Source organism: Amblyraja radiata, chromosome 1 (assembly GCF_010909765.2).
Source record: "Amblyraja radiata isolate CabotCenter1 chromosome 1, sAmbRad1.1.pri, whole genome shotgun sequence".
Classification (NCBI taxonomy): domain Eukaryota; kingdom Metazoa; phylum Chordata; class Chondrichthyes; order Rajiformes; family Rajidae; genus Amblyraja; species Amblyraja radiata.
In genome coordinates, this window is record NC_045956.1 from 11,498,033 (window position 1) to 11,517,008 (window position 18,976).

Below are 18,976 nucleotides of genomic sequence, written 5' to 3' on the forward strand. Positions count from 1 at the left end.
ATTAAGGGTACTCACAGTTGTGTAGACATTTGTTCAGTGTTATTCAGAGCTCAGAGACGTGACCTTTGACTTCGTCCATCTTGCAGAGATTGAGTGAGGCACACCACTTCCTGGTTTTATAGTCCCTCCCCTTCCCTCCAGCAGGGGCAGCAGAGAAAATGGTGATTTTTTAAAAAACATTAATATCTCTCTGAATTGTCATCGATGGGAAAAATCCTCCACACCCGTAAGGCGGAGGGGGGCTCTAAGCGAGGTGGCCAAAAATGAAGGCCGTAGGTGGCGGCATTCTGTCAGAAATCGCAGCATAGTGGGCCAAAAGCGGTCAAGATCAGAGATTTAATAATATATAGATAGGTGGGGAAATTGGGTTTGTACAAGTCGAGACATCTTGAGTGAAGTTAAATGAAAAGAATACCAGTCAGTACACATAACAAGGAGTGATGCATTCTATTCCATATCCAGGCTCATCCTCCATGCTTTACCGCAGACTCTCCGTGAACCTAGATATGGCCAGCACCAGATTCATTAATATATCATGGCACTTCTACAAGAATGTTGCACTGGCTGATTTACACTCTCTTTCAATATAACAATATTAACTCATCAAATATGTTGAATACGGTGCACTGTGGCGCAGCGGTAGAGTTGCTGACCTACAGCACCGGAGACCCGGGGTCGATCCCAACTACGGCTGCTGTCTGTATGGAGTTTGCACGTTCTCCCCGTGACTGCGTGGGTTTTCTTTGACGTACCGTTTTGTAGATTAATTAGCTTGATATAAATGTACCATATGTATAAATGCAAATTGTCCCTAGTGTGTATAGGGTAGTGTTAATGTGTGGGGATCATTGTCAGTGCGGACTTGGTGGGCCGAAGGGCCTGTTTCTGCACTGTATCTCTATACCAAGTTTCTGAAATATTCTGTAACTCGCCTAACATTGAATTTTTCTGTAAATAATAGAAATAAAAATACAGGAATCACAATTTTAAGTTTCGGAACATTTTAAGCTGTGTTTTTTTACAATGTAAGTAACAATTGGGATCAAGTTTAGATCACAGGTAATTCTTACTCAGAATTTTTTTTAAAAGGAGATAACAGTAGTGGTGATGGTAACCTGAATTTAAATCTGGATTTTGACTGCTAAGTAAAAAATGTCTGAATTTTGTTTCGGCCAATATTGCCCACTATGATCACTAAAGGGGTTGTCCCACTTGGGCGACCTAATTGGCGAGTTTGAAAAAATGTCATGTTGAAGACCTCCTTCGACTATGTAGAAGACCTTCTTCGACCTCCTTTGACTATGTTGAAACTAGCTTCGACTAGCTATGACTAACTTTGGGAAAATTGGACACCGAATAGTGGAGAGTGAAGACGACCTCCTTCTATCTCCTTCGACCTCCCTTCGACTATGATGAAGACTATCTACAACTACCTTCGATTACCTTCGACTACCCTCGATTACCTACGACTAACATGCCGACCTACTACGACTAAACCTAACAGTAAAAAAAGTATCGATTTTTCCAAGGCGACATTTTTTTACTCGTGGGCATTTTTCAACATGTTGAAAAATATGCCGCAACCCAGCTGAGGCCTCGAGAACACGGGGACTACTCTCGAGCATGAAGGAGAGTTACAAAGACCTCCTAGGACCTCGTTTCGACCATGCTGTAAGTATGAGTCGAGGACAAACTCGCCAGAACTCGTGGATTAGGTCGCCCAAGTGGGAACAGCCTCTTTATTTCTGCAATCTAGAGGAGCAACTGGGGACTGGTATTTATTCAATACATCTGAAGTTGACTGCGTGTTATTTTACTGATGCACAAGTTCACTAAAATTATGTTTCAAATGTCACTTTCTGCTGAATGGTCAATGAAACAAGATATGTTTTTGTTCCTCAGTTGTAAAGAGATTTGAAAACAAATATTTTGCTCAACGGGATGGATGTTGATTTTCATTACAATGCAACACCAGAATCACATCTCCACATTTTGCCTTGGGCATTTTGTAATAAATATTGAGTTTAGCTGTAAAAATTTGAGCATATAATTGAAGATAAGTATTGGATCCTGAGGGCAATGGACTTAAAATACCTGGGTGCATACCACTGTCATATTTATAATTCTTCTTAATAGACATCTTTAATGAGATAGATGCAATTTTTATCAGTTAAAAGTGATGTGGTTACTAGGTGGCATCCCTCAGGTGCTATTTGATATATTTATATTGTTACCAATGGCTTTTGATTGATGGACACAATTACATTTTACGGTAACCTCCCAAGATCCAGCCTTGAAGTACATAACAATTTTCAGTGGGGGCGGTGACATTTAAACATAAACCTTTTCACAGATTTACGCATAGAATTAGCCGCTTCTAATTTGAAAGCACGGTTACTGAGCAAGATTTGTATTTAATTCTTGGAAAATAATCCCTCAGTGATTTTCTTTGTTAATATATTATCCATTGTAAAGAACGTGGGCGGCGCGACTCTTGTCAGCAGTGGCCTCTGCAGTCCGTCTGTCTTTTTATTGTTTTCTGTCTTGTTCTATGTAGTTTTTATTGTTTTTTTTGTCGGGGTATGTGTGTGGGGGTGGGGTGGGGTGGGGGAACTTTAAGGTCTTTCCCCTGCACGGGAGACCCGACCTTTTCTTTGTCGGGTCTCCGTTGTCGTTGGGGCTGCAACGTGGAGCGGCCTCCAACAGGAATGACCTGGGGCTCCAGTCGCGGAGCTGCGGATTTACTCACCATCACGGAGCTGGCCGAGTCCGGAGCGGGTGGAGCTGTGGTGGAGCGCTGCTGTGACCCGACACCTGGAGTTTCGGAAGATCCTACCGCAGGTCTGTGGACGGTAATGCCGGGAGCCCGCGGGTCCCTGGAGGGAGACCGCTTTTCGGGGCTTCCGCAGCGGCGACTTCTCCCGCCCGAGTTGCGGGGTTGAAGATTACCTGGAGCGGGGCCTACATCACCGCCCCACGCGGCTTGGAATGGCCGCGGGACTTTGTGAGCGCCCGCCGGGGCTCCAACACCAAGAGCCCGCCGGGACTCCAACACCAAGACCCGGTGTGTGGCCTTGCATCACCCGGCGTGGCTTTAATGGCTGCGGGACATTTAACATCGCCCACCGGGGGCTTTGACTCTGTCTTTGACTCTGACATGGGGGGGAGAGGGGAGTGCAGGGGAGAGATATGTTTAAGTTTTGCCTTCCATCACAGTGAGGAGGGCTCACTGTGATGGATGTTTATGTGAATTGAATTGTGTTGGTGTGTGTCTTGGTTCTTTTTTTGTATGGCTGCAGAAACCAAATTTCGTTTGAACCTCATGTGAGGTTCAAATGATAATAAAAGGTATTGTATTGTGAGAATGGATTATTAAAAGAAGAAAATATTGGATTCTTTTAACGTTGAGGAACAGATCCACACCTGGTTTTCTCCACCGTGTTCGAACACCAAAACTGTGGGTCAGAACCAGGCTCCCACAATTATAGATGACATTGACTTCTGAACTAGGGTTTAAGCCCGAAACATTGCCCATTTCCTTCGCTCCATAGATGCTGCTGCACCCGCTGAGTTTCTCCAGCACTTTTGTCTACCTCTGGATACTATAATTCTCTCGTACAAAATATGTGATGATTTCACTTAATCTACAAATCCCAGATAAATGAAGAGCAGTTACCTAAAAGCAAGACCTCTGAATTCTCTCAGCAGGAATGTGCAATACTATTTGCCTGATCAAATGGAAAGGAGCAGTTGAAGGAGTGCCGCAGGATATTTTAATGCTGCAACCTAATTTCCAAAAACAAGAGTTGGATTGAATTTTCTGTCTCCTTTAAGATTTTGTAGGTTGATAGGATGGATATAAGGCTGGTGCTCCTGCTCCATAGAAAGAATTACAGTAAAGAGCCTTCCGAAAGCAGAGAGGCATATACATTAAGGTACATCCAAATGTCAATGTTGCTAACTGATCAAGGGGGGTGTACTGCCAAATGGAATCAGATCTGTACACAGTGATAACAATGGGAAAAGGCAATAGTACCTCACTTTTCTGCCTCTGGTTCCTTCCAAGTGAATTAGGGTTAAGCACAACATCAATCAACCTAACGTACACAAGCTTATCTAACCTGGCCCTGATGGGCAAAACACATTCCTTAATTCTTCATGGAAAATTGACTTCAATTCTTCAGCAAAGCAAGACTTGGGCTGGCGAAACTCAGCGGGTGCAGCAGCATCTATGGAGCGAAGGAAATAGGCAACGTTTCGGCCGAAACCCTTCTTCAGACTGATTGGGGGTGGGGGGGGGGGGGGGGGGGGGGGGGGGGGCGGGGACAAGAAAGGAAAAAGGAGGAGGAGCCCGAAGGGATGGGAGGAGACAGCAGGGGAACTGAGGAAGGGGAGGAGATAGCAAAGACTAACAAAATTGGGAGAATTCGATGTTCATGCCCCCAGGATGCAGACTCCCCAAGCGGAATATGAGGTGCTGTTCCTCCAATTTCCGGTGCTGCTCACTGTGGCCATGGAGGAGACCCAGCACAGAGAGGTCGGAGACGGAGTGGGAGGGGGAGTTGAAGTGCTGAGCCACCGGGAGGTCAGCTTGGTTATTGCGGACCGAGCGGAGGTGTTCGGCGAAACGATCGCGTGGTGGCCTGGTGCTCGTCAGTGGGGTCATGGTCCAGGGGTAAGTAGGAGGAGGCCACCATCTCCAGCACCATCACCGGCTTCATCAACTCCAATGCCCTATCCGACCGAGCCTCCAACCTCATCGTTCCCCAGCCCCGCACGGCCCGATTTTACCTTCTCCCCAAAATCCACAAACCTGACTGTCCCGGAAGACCCATTGTCTCTGCCTGTTCGTGCCCCACCGAACTCATTTCCAAATACCTTGACTCCATCCTATCCCCCTTGGTTAAATCCTTTCCTACCTATGTTCAAGACACCTCAGACACTCTCCGTCGTCTCCGCGCATTCCATTCTCTAGGCCCTCACCCCCTCATCTTCACCATGGACGTCCAGTCACTCTACACCTCCATCCCCCACCAGGATGGTCTCAAAGCCCTCCGGTTCTTCCTCGACCAGAGAAGCAACCTATACCCAGCCACTGACTCTCCTCCGTCCTTACCCTCAATAACTTCACGTTTGACTCCTCCCATTTCCTCCAAATACAAGGCGTAGCTATGGGCACACGCATGGGCCCCAGCTATGCCTGCCTATTTGTCGGTTACGTCGAGCAATCCTTGTTCAATACATACCAGGGCCCCATCCCCGACCTCTACCTCCGCTACATCGACGACACCCGCACACAACTGACTGACTTCATCCACTTCACCACTAACTTCCATCCGGCACTCAAATACACCTGGACCATTTCCGACACTTCCCTACCATTCCTTGACCTCACTATCTCCATTGCAGGTGATAGACTTCTGACCGACATCCACTATAAACCCACTGACTCCCATGGCTATCTGGACTACACTTCTTCCCGCCCTGCTTCCTGTAAGGACTCCATCCCCTACTCCCAATTCCTCTGTCTATGCCGCATCTGAGTATAGAAGTTGGGATGTAATGTTAAAATTGTACAAGGCATTGGTGAGGCCAATTCTGGAGTATGGTGTACAATTTTGGTCGCCCAATTATAGGAAGGATGTCAACAAAATAGAGAGAGTACAGAGGAGATTTACTAGAATGTTGCCTGGGTTTCAGCAACTAAGTTACAGAGAAAGGTTGAACAAGTTAGGGCTTTATTCTTTGGAGCGCAGAAGGTTAAGGGGGGACTTGATAGAGGTTTTTAAAATGATGAGAGGGATAGACAGAGTTGACGTGGATAAGCTTTTCCCACTGAGAGTAGGGAAGATTCAAACAAGGGGACATGACTTGAGAATTAAGGGACTGAAGTTTAGGGGTAACACGAGGGGGAACTTCTTTACTCAGAGAGTGGTAGCTGTGTGGAATGAGCTTCCAGTGAAGGTGGTGGAGGCAGGTTCGTTTTTATCATTTAAAAATAAATTGGATAGTTATATGGATGGGAAAGGAATGGAGGGTTATGGTCTGAGCGCAGGTATATGGGACTAGGGGAGATTATGTGTTCGGCACGGACTAGAAGGGTTGAGATGGCCTGTTTCCGTGCTGTAATTGTTATATCTGCTCCACGGATGAGGCGTTCCACACCAGGACATCTGAAATGTCCTCATTATTCAGGGAACGGGGGTTCCCCTCCTCCACCATAGATGAGGCTCGCACCAGGGTCTCTTCCATACCCCGCAACACTGCTCTCTCTCCCCATCCCCCCACTCGCAACAAGGGCAGAGTCCCCCTAGTCCTCACCTTTCACCCCACCAGCCGTCACATACAAAAAGTAATCCTCCGTCAGTTTTGCCACCTCCAACGTGACCCCACCACTCGCCACATCTTCCCATCTCCCCCCATATCTGCCTTCCGCAAAGACCGCTCCCTCCATAACTCCCTTTTCAATTCTTCCCTTCCCTCTCGTACCACCCCCTCCCCGGGCACTTTCCCTTGCAACCGCAAGAGATGCAACACTTGTCCCTTTACCTCCCCCCTCGACTCCGTTCAAGGACCCAAACAGTCGTTCCAGGTGCGACAGAGGTTTACCTGCACCTCCTCCAACCTCATCTATTGCATCCGCTGCTCTAGATGTCAGCAGATCTATATCGGTAAGACCAAGCGGAGGTTGGGCGATCGTTTCGCCGAACACCTCCGCTCGGTCCGCAATAACCAAGCTGACCTCCCGGTGGCTCAGCACTTCAGCTCCCCCTCCCACTCCGTCTCCGACCTCTCTGTCCTGGGTCTCCTCCATGGCCACAGCGAGCAGCACCAGAAATTGGAGGAACAGCATCTCATATTCCGCTTGGGGAGTCTGCATCCTGGGGGCATGTACATCGAATTCTCCCAATTTTGTTAGTCCTTGCTATCTCCTCCCCTTCCTCAGTCCCCCTGCTGTCTCCTCCCATCCCTTCGGGCTCCTCCTCCTTTTTCCTTTCTTGTCCCCGCCCCCCCCACCCCCAATCAGTCTGAAGAAGGGTTTCGGCCCGAAACGTTGCCTATTTCCTTCGCTGCATAGATGCTGCTGCACCCGCTGAGTTTCTCCAGCTTTTTTGTGTACCTTCGATTTTCCAGCATCTGCAGTTCCTTCTTAAAGACTTGGGCTGGGATTGATAAGTCAAATTTACAACCTGCTGCTATAAATAACGTGGAAGCTTTTTAAAACAACAAGCAGATCAGTTACATCTGTGCCCAAGTAGTCAGTAACCAGACCATGCAGGTCCATCCCCTCTTCCCAGGTTCATGTCATGAATTTAAAGTAATCTTCTTTGTTTTTTTTCTGAGATTTCAAAGATGGAGGGTGGGTGGATTATAGGGAGTGGGGAGATGGCTATTGAGGAGCAGAATGTAGGGGTGGGGGCAGGGTTGGCAATTTAGTTTTACATTGACAAACCCAAAAGATATTAAAGCTGTGTCGAACTAAAGAATCTTTTGGACATTAGTCAAATAAGCAGTGCCTTGATGCAGGTTTTATATTCCTTGCATAGTTTTAATGTCTGTCTCACAGGTTTGATGGCTGTTTCACAACCCACACTGAAATACAGAAACATTGTGGATCATGTACTGGATAAGGTCTCCTCACATTTTAGGTTATTCTATAACTTAAGTATTGCACACTATTGACAAAAGTATATGCTATATAATTTCAAATGGTGCTAATTCATGTAATAGTGGAAAATTGTGTGCAGCTGGCAGGAATGAGATCCTCATCACATAATTTCTGCAGAGCCACTGATGATGGTACACGCTCCTGATCAAACTGAAATTAAATATCTGGTATTTCAGTCTGAAAAGAATCAAGGTGGTAAATTTCTGGCCTCAGTTTCTAGCCTTTATATGAATTTAATATGCAAGAACGAGATGATACCAACTTTTGCCCCGTTTATTTATTCCCCATCTGTTGTTTGCATTTCTATTTCTGCCGAGCTAGTCAGGGATGACCATTGCAGATGCTACTATCTTTTTAGGGTGGGATTTGATGCGCACCACTATTAGAGACTGCATACATGGAGAGGAAATCTTGCTTTCGTCTTTCTTACAGTTTGGCTTTCTTCCCAACCAATTGTTCAAGCGCTTTTGATTGCAACATGCGCCTTAATTTAGTTACATCTAGAACACTATCAAAGTGTTCAACTGAATTATATTCATTCCTCAGCACATTCACTTACAGCCTCACCGATCCTTCCTACCTTGACGAGTTCCATGACCAAGTAGAGTTCTGTTGGTGTATCCATCTCTTCAATTAACATGATGATATTAGGATGCTTAACCTTCCGTAGGACTGCCACCTCGTTTTCAATTAAATGCTCCTAAAATCAGAGTACAAATTAAATCTCACCAGCAATAAAATAACAACATTGACCAGGCTTCTTTTTGGTGAATGCAGCAAGTATCCAAATTTGATTCACTTCAAATAATGTTTCTGCTATATCTCTCCATCTGCTTTTCTCCCTACATCTGATCTCTAGCACAATACAAGATTTTTTGATCCATTGCCCTTCTCTCATGAAGGAACATTTCATCTAATTTGTTTTCAATCTCCACCTCCTGTGTTGGGTGCACGATGCCCATTCTCAGCTCTTTCCCTTTCTTTTATCTCTGTCGCCATTGTCCATTGAACATTGTCTATAATATGCTAACTGGTAAGGTTGATTATACTTTCTTCCATCACGCTTTCTGTCTCTCAGTTTCTCAGCCTCAATTGCATTTGCTCTGATAATATCCATTCTCACATCAGTGCTTCTGATAAACATCCCAAATGAACAATCTTCTTCACCATGGATGACATCATTTTCTGTCACATTTTCCATGTTTTCTTCTCATTTCTTCCTCTCATTCCTGGAACTTTCTTAGATTCCCTTGCCCACACCTTCGAAGCCACCAGCCTCCATATATGATGAATCAAAATGCTCCCCCTGGCCCACCTCCAGGTGGTGTTACCATCAAACCAATTTTTTCCTCCCGTTTTAAAGGGGCTGTCCCACCTGGGCGACCTAATCCGCTAGTTCTGGCGAGTTTGGCCTCGACTCATACTCGCAGCATGGTCGACACGAGGTCGTAGGAGGTCTTCGTAACTTTCCTTCATGCTTGAGAGTGGTCTCCGCATACTCGAGGTCTCAGCTAGGTTGCGGCGTTTTTTTCAATATGTTAAAAAATGCCCGCGAGTAAAAAAAGGTCGCCATGGAAAAAATCGATAACTTGTTTCCTCGTAGTTTTAGTCGTAGTAGGTCATAATAGGTCGTAGTAGATCGGCATGTAGTCATAGGCAATCTAAGGTAGTCAAAGGTAGTTGTAGATAGTCTTCATCATAGTCGAAGGGAGGTCGAAGGAGATCGAAGGAGGTCGTCTTCACTCTCCACTATTCGGTGTCCAATTTTCCCGAAGCTGGTCGTAGCTAGTCGAAGGAGGTCTTCTACATAGTCGAAGGAGGTCTTCAACATGTCATTTTTTCAAACTCTTCTAAACTCGCCACTTAGGTCGCCCAAGTGGGACAGCCCCTTAACTATCCATAGGATTGTTCCTCCATGACATTCTGGTCCACTCCAACTCTTCAAAAAGCCTCAACATGTCTCCCTCCTTCACTGCTCCTACCGGTGATTTTGCAAAGATGTCACATCCACCTTTTTATTTACTCCCTCCCCATCCTTCAGGGCCTCCAAAGCACACTTTTATTCTTCCAAATTACAATACTGCATTGCATTGTCCTTGATGCATTTTGCTTTGAAAAGTGTAAAATGAAAAGCAGATTAGATGCTGCTTTGCACAAATGCATTTGTTCAGCCTGCAAGTGTAACCATACATTTCCAGATGCCTTGTCAATTTATTTTCTGGTTCTTTCCACCTTGAACATATATCACTCCTTTATTGCTCCTGAAACTTAAACGTTTGAGAAACAGCATTTCTTTGATCAGCCACTTTCCCACCCTTTGAACTCAAAATTCAGTGCAGCAATTTCAGATAACCAACACGTCCCATTTTTTAAAAATTAGCAAACATCAGGATTCCTCTACCTCTTATACCTTATCTTGTGTTTCTTGCTCCTTTAGCATACATGTTTGACTTTCACTCCTGCTTTCCAGAAGATCGAGGGCCAGTTATTATTTTCTCCCCTCCTAACTCTCTCTACATTTATATATGTTTAAACGCCGTTCAATCCCTTATTTTTTCAGTTCAGTTAGAAAGAAGTCAAGTTAAAATGTTGACATTCTTTCCCCCTTCACAGATGCTGCCCGACCAGTTGTGTATTTTCAGCAACAGATTATTATGATTATGTAAAGCAGCACAGATTGCTTGAGATAAAACATCAACTGAAACTCCATTTTGGTAGAGTTTAGATGTGGCACAATTTTGTGGATCGCATATAAATTACAAATACACATTCCCAGCAGGCAAAGCATCAGGGAGCTGGATGACATCATTAATTTGTACCTATATTTTATGATGTAGGTTTGCCGCATAATACAAAGTTATGACATAGAAAACGAAGTTATGACATGGAAGCAGGTTAAAAACAAGGTATTTAGGCTAATCCCACCCCGCTCAGCATATTGCCCTGTAGGTTTTGGGATGTCACTTGTCATTTGGACTTTTAAATGTGATAAGGGTTCCTGCTGCCACTCCCCTTTCAAGCAGCGAGTTCGACACAACTACCATTCTTTGCCGAAAGCTGTTTTGCCCAAATACTTTCTCATCTTTTAATAATCACTTATTCCTATTAATGAACTGCCAAATATCAGAAATTGTTCCTTTCTGCCCACATGTTCTACGCCTCTCATAGATTTATGCAGCTCTGTTAAAACTCCCATTAAGCCTTCTTTGTCCATTGAAAACCTTGGTTAGATGGAGCCAATCTTTCATTATATCTAACATTTCTTGCCCTGGCAAGATCCTATTAATGTCCTCGACTGCAATCCAGACAGGAGAATGGAATTCTTTGTGTCCAATTCACCTGATTGGGGATTTAACACATCTGATTCAATGCAGGATTGTAACTCAAGTCAAAGACAGCAGATTGGAAGAGATACTAGTTGTTGTTACACCTTGTTTACTAACGGTGGTCTCAATTGGACAACTACAACACCCTGGTCAAGGACCTCTTCACTGACCCTAAGGAATCAGGGCCTGCAGTAGACCTTCCACACAATGCATGGACAACTCTGAAACAGATACGAACTGTGGTCAACTTTTATATGCACTTCCTTAACCAACCTCATCATCTCTCCTGTTGCTTTCAGGGATCTCTGGCTCTGTAATCCCTCGTTCTTCAGCCTATTTTGAGGTAGGAGTAGATAGAGCATTCAATTTTCAGATGAATGCAAATTTTCAGTGCCTCAATACAATAATTCAAAACAAGGCTTATATTCTAGAAATTCACCCATTTCCAAAAATTTCCATGTCCCCGAAATAAAACCTGAAGAATTTTTTTAATGGATTTTGGAACAGACATTTTCTAAATACCAAATAAATCTTCCACGCTGTACCGAACCTTGCTTCTCAACAGATCAATATTTTCATTTAAAGTGTACTTATCTCAGCTAGAACATTCTTATGCCTAGTGTAGGAAAGAACTGCAGATGCTGGTTGTGTCTACCATTCTTATGCCTAGGTTGGGTAGCATAGTGACTGAGCAGGTAGAACTTCTACCTCACAGCTTCAGCGACCTGGGTTCAATCCTGACCTCTGGTGATGTCGGTGGTGCTCATTCTACCTGTGATGGTGCCGTTCCCATCTGGGCGATTTGATGTGCTAGTTAGTAGGTTAATTAGCTGCTATAAATTATCCATAGTATGTGAAAGGAGAATCAGTGAAGTATTCATGGACATTTGAGTGAAAATAGGTTACAGGAAAATAAGTGAGGGAAGAGGATTACTCCAGAAACTGGCACAAACTTGATGGGTCAAATGGTTTCCTTCTATGTCATTATGAAATAGGTGAATCAAAATATGTAATAATTATATTATACACCTCAGTGGCACAGTGGAAGAGCTGCTGCCTCACAAAAGGCAGAGACCCAGGTTTGATCCTAACCTCGGGCGCTGTCTGTGTGGAGTTTGCACGTTCTCCCTGTGACTACATGGTTCTCCTCATGAATGTTCTGGTTTCCTCCCACATCCCAAAGACTTGAGGGTTTGTAAATCAATTGGCCTCTGTAAGTTGTCCAGAATGTGTAGGGAGTGTATACAAAACTGGAATATCATAGAACGAGTGGATCGCTAAACTAAATTAAACATTATTTGCCGTTCTGGAGTGGAGATCATTTTAATTCATAATTCACTATTTTCACTATTGAGTTACTCTTCAATTCAATCTGTGTTATTTACAAGATGATAAACTTTCAACTTTATATCCAATTTACCTTGTTAATTAACGAAATGGACATCATCACCTATGCAAAATATGATGGGTATATCATTGGACAAAGCACTGCTTCAATTTCCTGATGCCCAGGATGTTAAGAGGAATGGGGCACAATGTCTGTAAAACTGGTTCGACATGCTTCTTGTGTGGGACTTGCATTTTGAAAATAGCCATCGTTTCTGAATATGTGAATATAAAGATTTATTTTGCACCACAGAAGATAATTCAACACACTGATTTGACACTGCGTTTTAAGGAAATGGTTCAATTCTAATTAAAAAATAGTTCGCTTAATAAATGACCTTGATTATACTTTATTGATATTGAATCAATAGCAAAGAAATGAACTGTTCTTTAATAAATTCATTTCCACAGGGCTGAATACTTGGACCAATGCTTTATCTAACTAATGAGTCACAATGTTGGACAACTCAAAACAGGCCCTTCAGCCTAACTCAACCATGCCAAATGTGAATACATTTGCTTGTTTTAGGTCCAAATCCCTCTACTCCTTTCCTTTCCAAGTACCTGTCCAAATGCCTTTGAAATATTGTAATTATTAGCCTCAACCATTTCATCTGACAACGCATTCCATCTAACCACCATCCTCTGTGTGAAAAGATCTTTACATTTCTTCCCTCTCATCTTAAACCTATGTCCACTAGTTTATAAACCCCCACCAGGCAAAAAGACATTGACAGTCAAATTTATCTATGCCCCATAATGTTATAAATCTCTGGAAAATCACAACAGCGTTCAATATAGTCTGATGGGAAAATGGAGTTTAGTTCAGACAAGCATGAAAGGAGATGTAACAAGACAAAGGAATATACAATTACTGAGTGGTGTGGAGGGACAAAACAACCTTTCTAGTGTACATCCACAATCCCTTAATGATAGCAGAACGTGTTAATAAAGTGGCTAAAAAGATAAAAGGACTCCATTTTTTTTACTGGCCAAAGCACAGAATGCAAGAACAGGATTATGTGAAAACTGTATACAATAGCTTTACCAAATACAGTTCAGGTTGCCACATTGTACAGGACATGTGAGCATGTTGATGGGACTGGAACACTGCAGCAAAGAGAATAGGCTGGATATGATAGTTTTGTTTTGAAAGAGTAGGCTGAAGTAAGAGTTAATAGTGTATGAAATTATGAGAGGCTTAGAAAGGGTAAATAGGAAGGACCTGTTTGCCTTAGCAGAGGAGTCAAAAGCTAGGAAGCATAGTTATAAAGTAAATGAATGCAAGAATTGGAGAGAAGAAGAAAACATTTTTCACCCAGAGGGGTAGAAATCTGGAACTCATTGCTTTTAGGATGGCAGAAGCTGAAACGCTCACCAATTTAAAAAATATTTAGATGAATAGTTGAAGATCTTTAGTCAGAGTGTGGTGAATCTGTGGAATTCATTGCTACAGACGGCTGTGGAGGCCAAGTCAATAGATATTTTTCCAAGGAAAATATTGACAGGTTCTTGATTAGTGTCATGGGATATAGGGATGAAGCAGGAGAATGGGGTTGAGAGTGAAAGATAGATCAGCCATGATTGAATGGCAGAGTAAACATGATGGGCCAAATGGCTTGTTTCTGCTGCTAAAACCTATGAAGATCCATAACATTAAGGATAATGGATGAATGATGGAAGGTGGGGTAAGGCATTGGAGCTCTATTTTGACTGGCAGTGACATCAAAGGTTTCCCCTATGTTGTACATTTTCAGGTTTTATGATATCAAATATATTTTTCTCCGTTTAAAAAACTCAATTATACAATGATTTAATAAATTCCAGCTGTTTTAAAACAGAGGCCTCGTTACCATCTACATCTTCATCCGTTCACTGGATGGAGATGAAGCCAAAGCATTACAGTTGTGGCAAAGTATTAGTGCAGCCACAGGGCAATCAAATCCACTGATGGCCTGCTCTCAATAAGCAATGAGCAGGAACTGGGAAGTGTTGGATGTAATTAAATGGTCACTGGTTTCCTTTGGATACAATTTGCTTGCATTATTGTCCATTGACAGCCAAATAAGCATGCAACTGTATAAGTGGCGGGCCAGAAAAGTGTAGCTCTTCTGTGGAGTAGTCTCACAGGGACCACCTGCAATTGAACCCTATGACACCCATTGCCTCCCTACGTATTAGAAGCCACAGAATTTTAGGGATGAGACATACTAAAAATACAGAATAAAACTCTTGGGTAAGTTAGTGCAGGACAGATGGGATATTTCACTCTGACCCCTGAAGTTAATTAAGCAAATTCTAGAATATATGCGGCATCATGCCCATTTCTTCCCTTGTTGCATTGTACACAAGAGTCCTAACTCCATGAAAGTGCATGAAGAATACCAATTGCACATTCCAAAATTTAGTGAGGAACAATGAAGCAATAGCCAAGAGGATATCTTCTTACCTTACCACTGCACTTGCCCTTGTCAATTATCTTCAATGCAAACTCTTTGCCACTGGATCTGGGTAAGATACAGGTAAATAAGTTTCTTATTTGTGGTACAAAAATAATTTTCAGTCTCAAAGAACAGCTTGAGGTATTTTTCTTCTCTCAACGTGAAGATTTCTCCATGTCCATAGACACTCCCTATCCTACCAGCCAGCTTTACTGTTATTAAAATTAGAAGATTTTGAGTCATAGAATCATAGAATGATACAGTGTGGAAACAGGCCCTTCGGCCCCATTAGTCCGACTTGCCTGCGTTTGGGCCATATCCCTCCTATCCATGTACCTGTCTAACTGTTTCTTAAACGTTGGTATAGTCCCAGCCTCAACTACCTCCACTGGCAGCTTGTTCCATACACCCACCACCCTTATGTGAGTAGGCTCTATGAGTTTGGATCTGGATCTGTTACTAATCATTAACTATTGATTATGGTCACTAATCGATAGGGGACTGCATAATTTTCCAGGAGGATTTTCTCAGAAGCTCCTCTTTAAAAGAGGTACACTTCTTAGCTGTGACAATTGGTTTGTGGCTCATCACATCTTCAGACATTAACAAATTTTAAGTGAGCTCAGCACGAGCTCAGTGTGAAGCTTGAATCTATACTAATTGATAAAACGTACATTTATCAGATTCAGACAGCTAAACTGTGCTATTGTACTGAGATAATATGTGGTGAGTTGTGAAGATATGAAGTAGGTGTATTTTTTAATCTTTTGGTGAAACCATCCTTGCAAGATACTAATCTCTGTTTCGTGTTTCCCTTGAATACGGTTTCCACTGAAGATCTGAGTCCCTGAATGCAGCAGTATGTGTAGGAATCCACATTTACTGGCTTTAGCAGGGCCCTGCTGTAGTATGGTTAATTTAACCACAATCCACAAGGAGCAGCTAAGGAATAATTCTGTTGATATTTGCAGATTCAACCCTTCCTCGAAATAAGAAAGACTATGTCTCTGGGACTCATGCATGCACAGGCAAACATTTTTGATAAAATTGAAGCATTTTATAATTAAATTCTGGGAACACATTGGACAACTCTCAAGGAATGTTCAAAGCATTGTATAAGGAAAACATCAGATCCAGGATGCATCATGAATTGTGTGTTATTCCAGTTACATTGCAAGGGACATTATTTGCTACCTTTTCAAAATATGATGTTTAAAACATGATGATATCATTGGCCCTGGAAATCTAAGTGCCAACAATTCCAATGGGAATGTCGGGATGGCAGAGAGGGACAAGAATCCGACTTTGGAATCGCATCTAATACCATGCTAATCCCAACATGACATATTCAGTGTGTGGATTACATATTTGTGATCAATAGAAATACAGTGAAAACCTTGATAAAGTTTCATGTAAATTAGCTTAGGGGTTGAATCATATCAGAGGTGTTTCTGGCAAAATTACAATAACACAGGTAATAATACTAACCTCTCCACACATTCTTTAACGACTGCAAAATTCCCATCTCCAATCACCTTCCCAACTTTATACTTATCGAGAATTGTCGAAACTGGAAAGGATCTATTCCCATTCAGACCTGTATAAAGAGCAAACAGATTTCTGGTGTTGGTAGACAAACCTCCAAGTTCACTGGAAAGATAAGCAAACCAACTCTCAGCCAACAAACCCAGTAATGTAGCCCTTAGTCACTCCGTAGGACAGGACAGGTAACTTGCATGCCCAACACTGGACTCCTGACTATTTTGATATATTGGTTGAGAGCCACTGCAATGACATTTAAAACTAACATGCAGCATCAGCAGTTTAACATCAGTCAAACATACCTGGTTAAACTAAGGGTGGTTACACAGTGCTCTGATAATCCCCCCTGCTTTGAATGCTAACCAAACTAGAATATAATAAAACACTGTGAAGGCCAACACTTATTACTGAGGCCAGTGCCAGCCACTTTAACAATGGAACAGTCTATCAATAATTGAAATCATTGCAGTATTAGTAACACCCGAGGCTTGTGTAGTGCGACAGTACCACATTGTTATACACTAACACAATTAATCAGGTGTACAGAACCCAGTCATACCCTGGTCTCCTTGTTGAGTCATTGCTTGTTGATCCAAAAATTGTTTTGGGGTTTCTTTGGTATTAAAATAAAAATTTAACACAGTATTCTAAACTTGTCATTTCAGTTATATTGTCAGGCTCCAGCAAAATGTAAAATAATTTGCATTCCATTGTTTAAAATGTATTCCATACTTCTTGAATTGACTTTTAAATTTCTTTAGCACAGGCAATTTCTTAAAAGAAATATAAATATGATAAATATCTGGAAAGAAAATTGTGACTATAAAAGATTATGCATCACTAGTGTTGTAAAAGTGGAGGTGCAACTTTTTCAATGCAGAGGGAGATGGGTATGTGGAATGAGCTGCCAGAGGAAGCACAAATGCAGATACAAGTACAATCTTTAAATGTTTAAAATATCCTGATCAGTTTCCAACCTGAAACTAAAGTATGTGTCCAATTCAATGCATTCTCATTTATGCCAGATGTCTTTTGTTGAAACCTGATTGGATGTTTTCTGGAGATCATGTAGATAATGTTCAATGACACTCTAATCTATCAGCAAAAATCAGCTATCCATAATTATGTTGCCTCTCCTTGATCAACTCATGCCCATAAAAACTTACCATGAATGTTAACACTCTATCTGGCTTTTACAGCAGGGTTTCTCCAGCGATCAGAAGTGTTGATCCAACAAATTGATGGTCCGTTCCATCAGATTTGCAGTCATCATCAGTATAGTCACTGGCTATTGCCTGTCACCTAATAACCAACATGCATTTGTTGTGGTATGTCAAATGATGCTGGCACAGAGGAATGAGCCAGAATAGTGGCGGAATACCCCAGAAGTGGCGGCGCTGTCCTAGCAGCTGCGGCTCGCCTGCAGTCCGTTTGTCTTTTCTTTTTTTTTTGTTTTCTCGTCCCGTTGTCACAGTTTATTTCAGTTTTATTTTAGTTGTGTATGTGTGGGGGGGTGGGATAAACTGTTTTAGTCTCTTCCTTCGGGGGGATGCGACCTTTTCTAGTCGTATCCCCCGTCTCCGTCTGCGCTGAGGCCTAATGGCGGAGCTGGCGGCCTCCAACTGGGACCGACCTCGAGGCTCCAGAGGCAAAGCCAGGACTTACTTACCAACGCGAGGCTGGCTGACTTCGGGGCCGTGGTGGCGTTGCGGCGGCAGTGTCCCGACTTCGGGGCTGTGGCGGCGTTGCGGCGGCGACCCGACTTCGGGGCTGTGGCGGCGTTGCAGCGGCGGCGACCCAACTTTGGAGCCTCGGAGGCTCGACCGCAGGCCCAGTGGATGACATCGTCGGGAGCTTGCAGGTCACAGGTTGGTGACTTGTTCTCCGGAGCTCCCGCAACAACAGCTTCGTCCGCTGGACTGGAGGGTGGCAGCTTCGGCAGCTTCGACCACCCCGGGCCGTGGCGTTTGAACCAGCCCGTTTGGAGCTCGGATTCAGCCGCGGGACTTACTTACCATCACCCGGTGGGGTCCCAACATCGGAAGCTTGGATCGCCTCAACGCAGAGGGAGAACAAGGAGGGAAGAGACAAAGACTTTAAGACTTTTGCCTTCCATCACAGTGAGGAGGGCCTGGTGGACTCACTGTGGTGGATGTTAAATCTGTGTTTATTGTGTGTTTTGTTATTTTATTCTATGTTATGACTGCAAGGCACGAAATTTTGTTCAGACTGAAAAGTCTGAATGATAATAAAGGATACTTGATACTTGACTTGATAAAGACTGTGTGAGCGATGAGGCATTAACTGCATGATTTGATGCCTGTAGTCTCTCATCAACCGGACATTATGGAACAAAACAGTTTTTGATCCAGTTCATCGGAAGTTAACATGTGGTCTGCAAAGTGATGTGCAGGCCACACTTTACTATGGAAAAGACTGCAATATTCACGATCCAAATATTGTACCTTGACAACCACTGGCAACAGTTTTTTCTAACCTTGAGTTGTAGCTGTGGTTGAAACAAGAGACAGATTTCAGTGAGGATGTCCTCACTGAAAGTGTAGACATTTTAGACGATTCATTGCCAAGGATCATTGTAGCTGTTCAAATGA

General features: G+C 43.1%; 1 protein-coding gene across 6 annotated transcripts in view; it reads right to left on the reverse strand.

Annotated features, from left to right (window-relative positions):
• dclk2 (doublecortin like kinase 2) overlaps positions 1-18,976 on the reverse strand; it is a 309,866-nt gene that overhangs the window by 50,187 nt on the left and 240,703 nt on the right. For 3 of the 6 annotated variants that reach the window (XM_033017708.1, XM_033017716.1, XM_033017747.1), the window contains 4 exons: positions 16,311-16,419; positions 14,831-14,888; positions 11,269-11,328; positions 8,250-8,369 (listed from right to left, as the gene is read on the reverse strand). In XM_033017708.1, coding sequence (XP_032873599.1) covers positions 8,250-8,369; positions 11,269-11,328; positions 14,831-14,888; positions 16,311-16,419 — 347 coding nt within the window. The remainder of the gene's footprint in view (positions 1-8,249; positions 8,370-11,268; positions 11,329-14,830; positions 14,889-16,310; positions 16,420-18,976) is intronic. The other 3 variants (XM_033017731.1, XM_033017725.1, XM_033017740.1) reach the window with 1 other exon arrangement.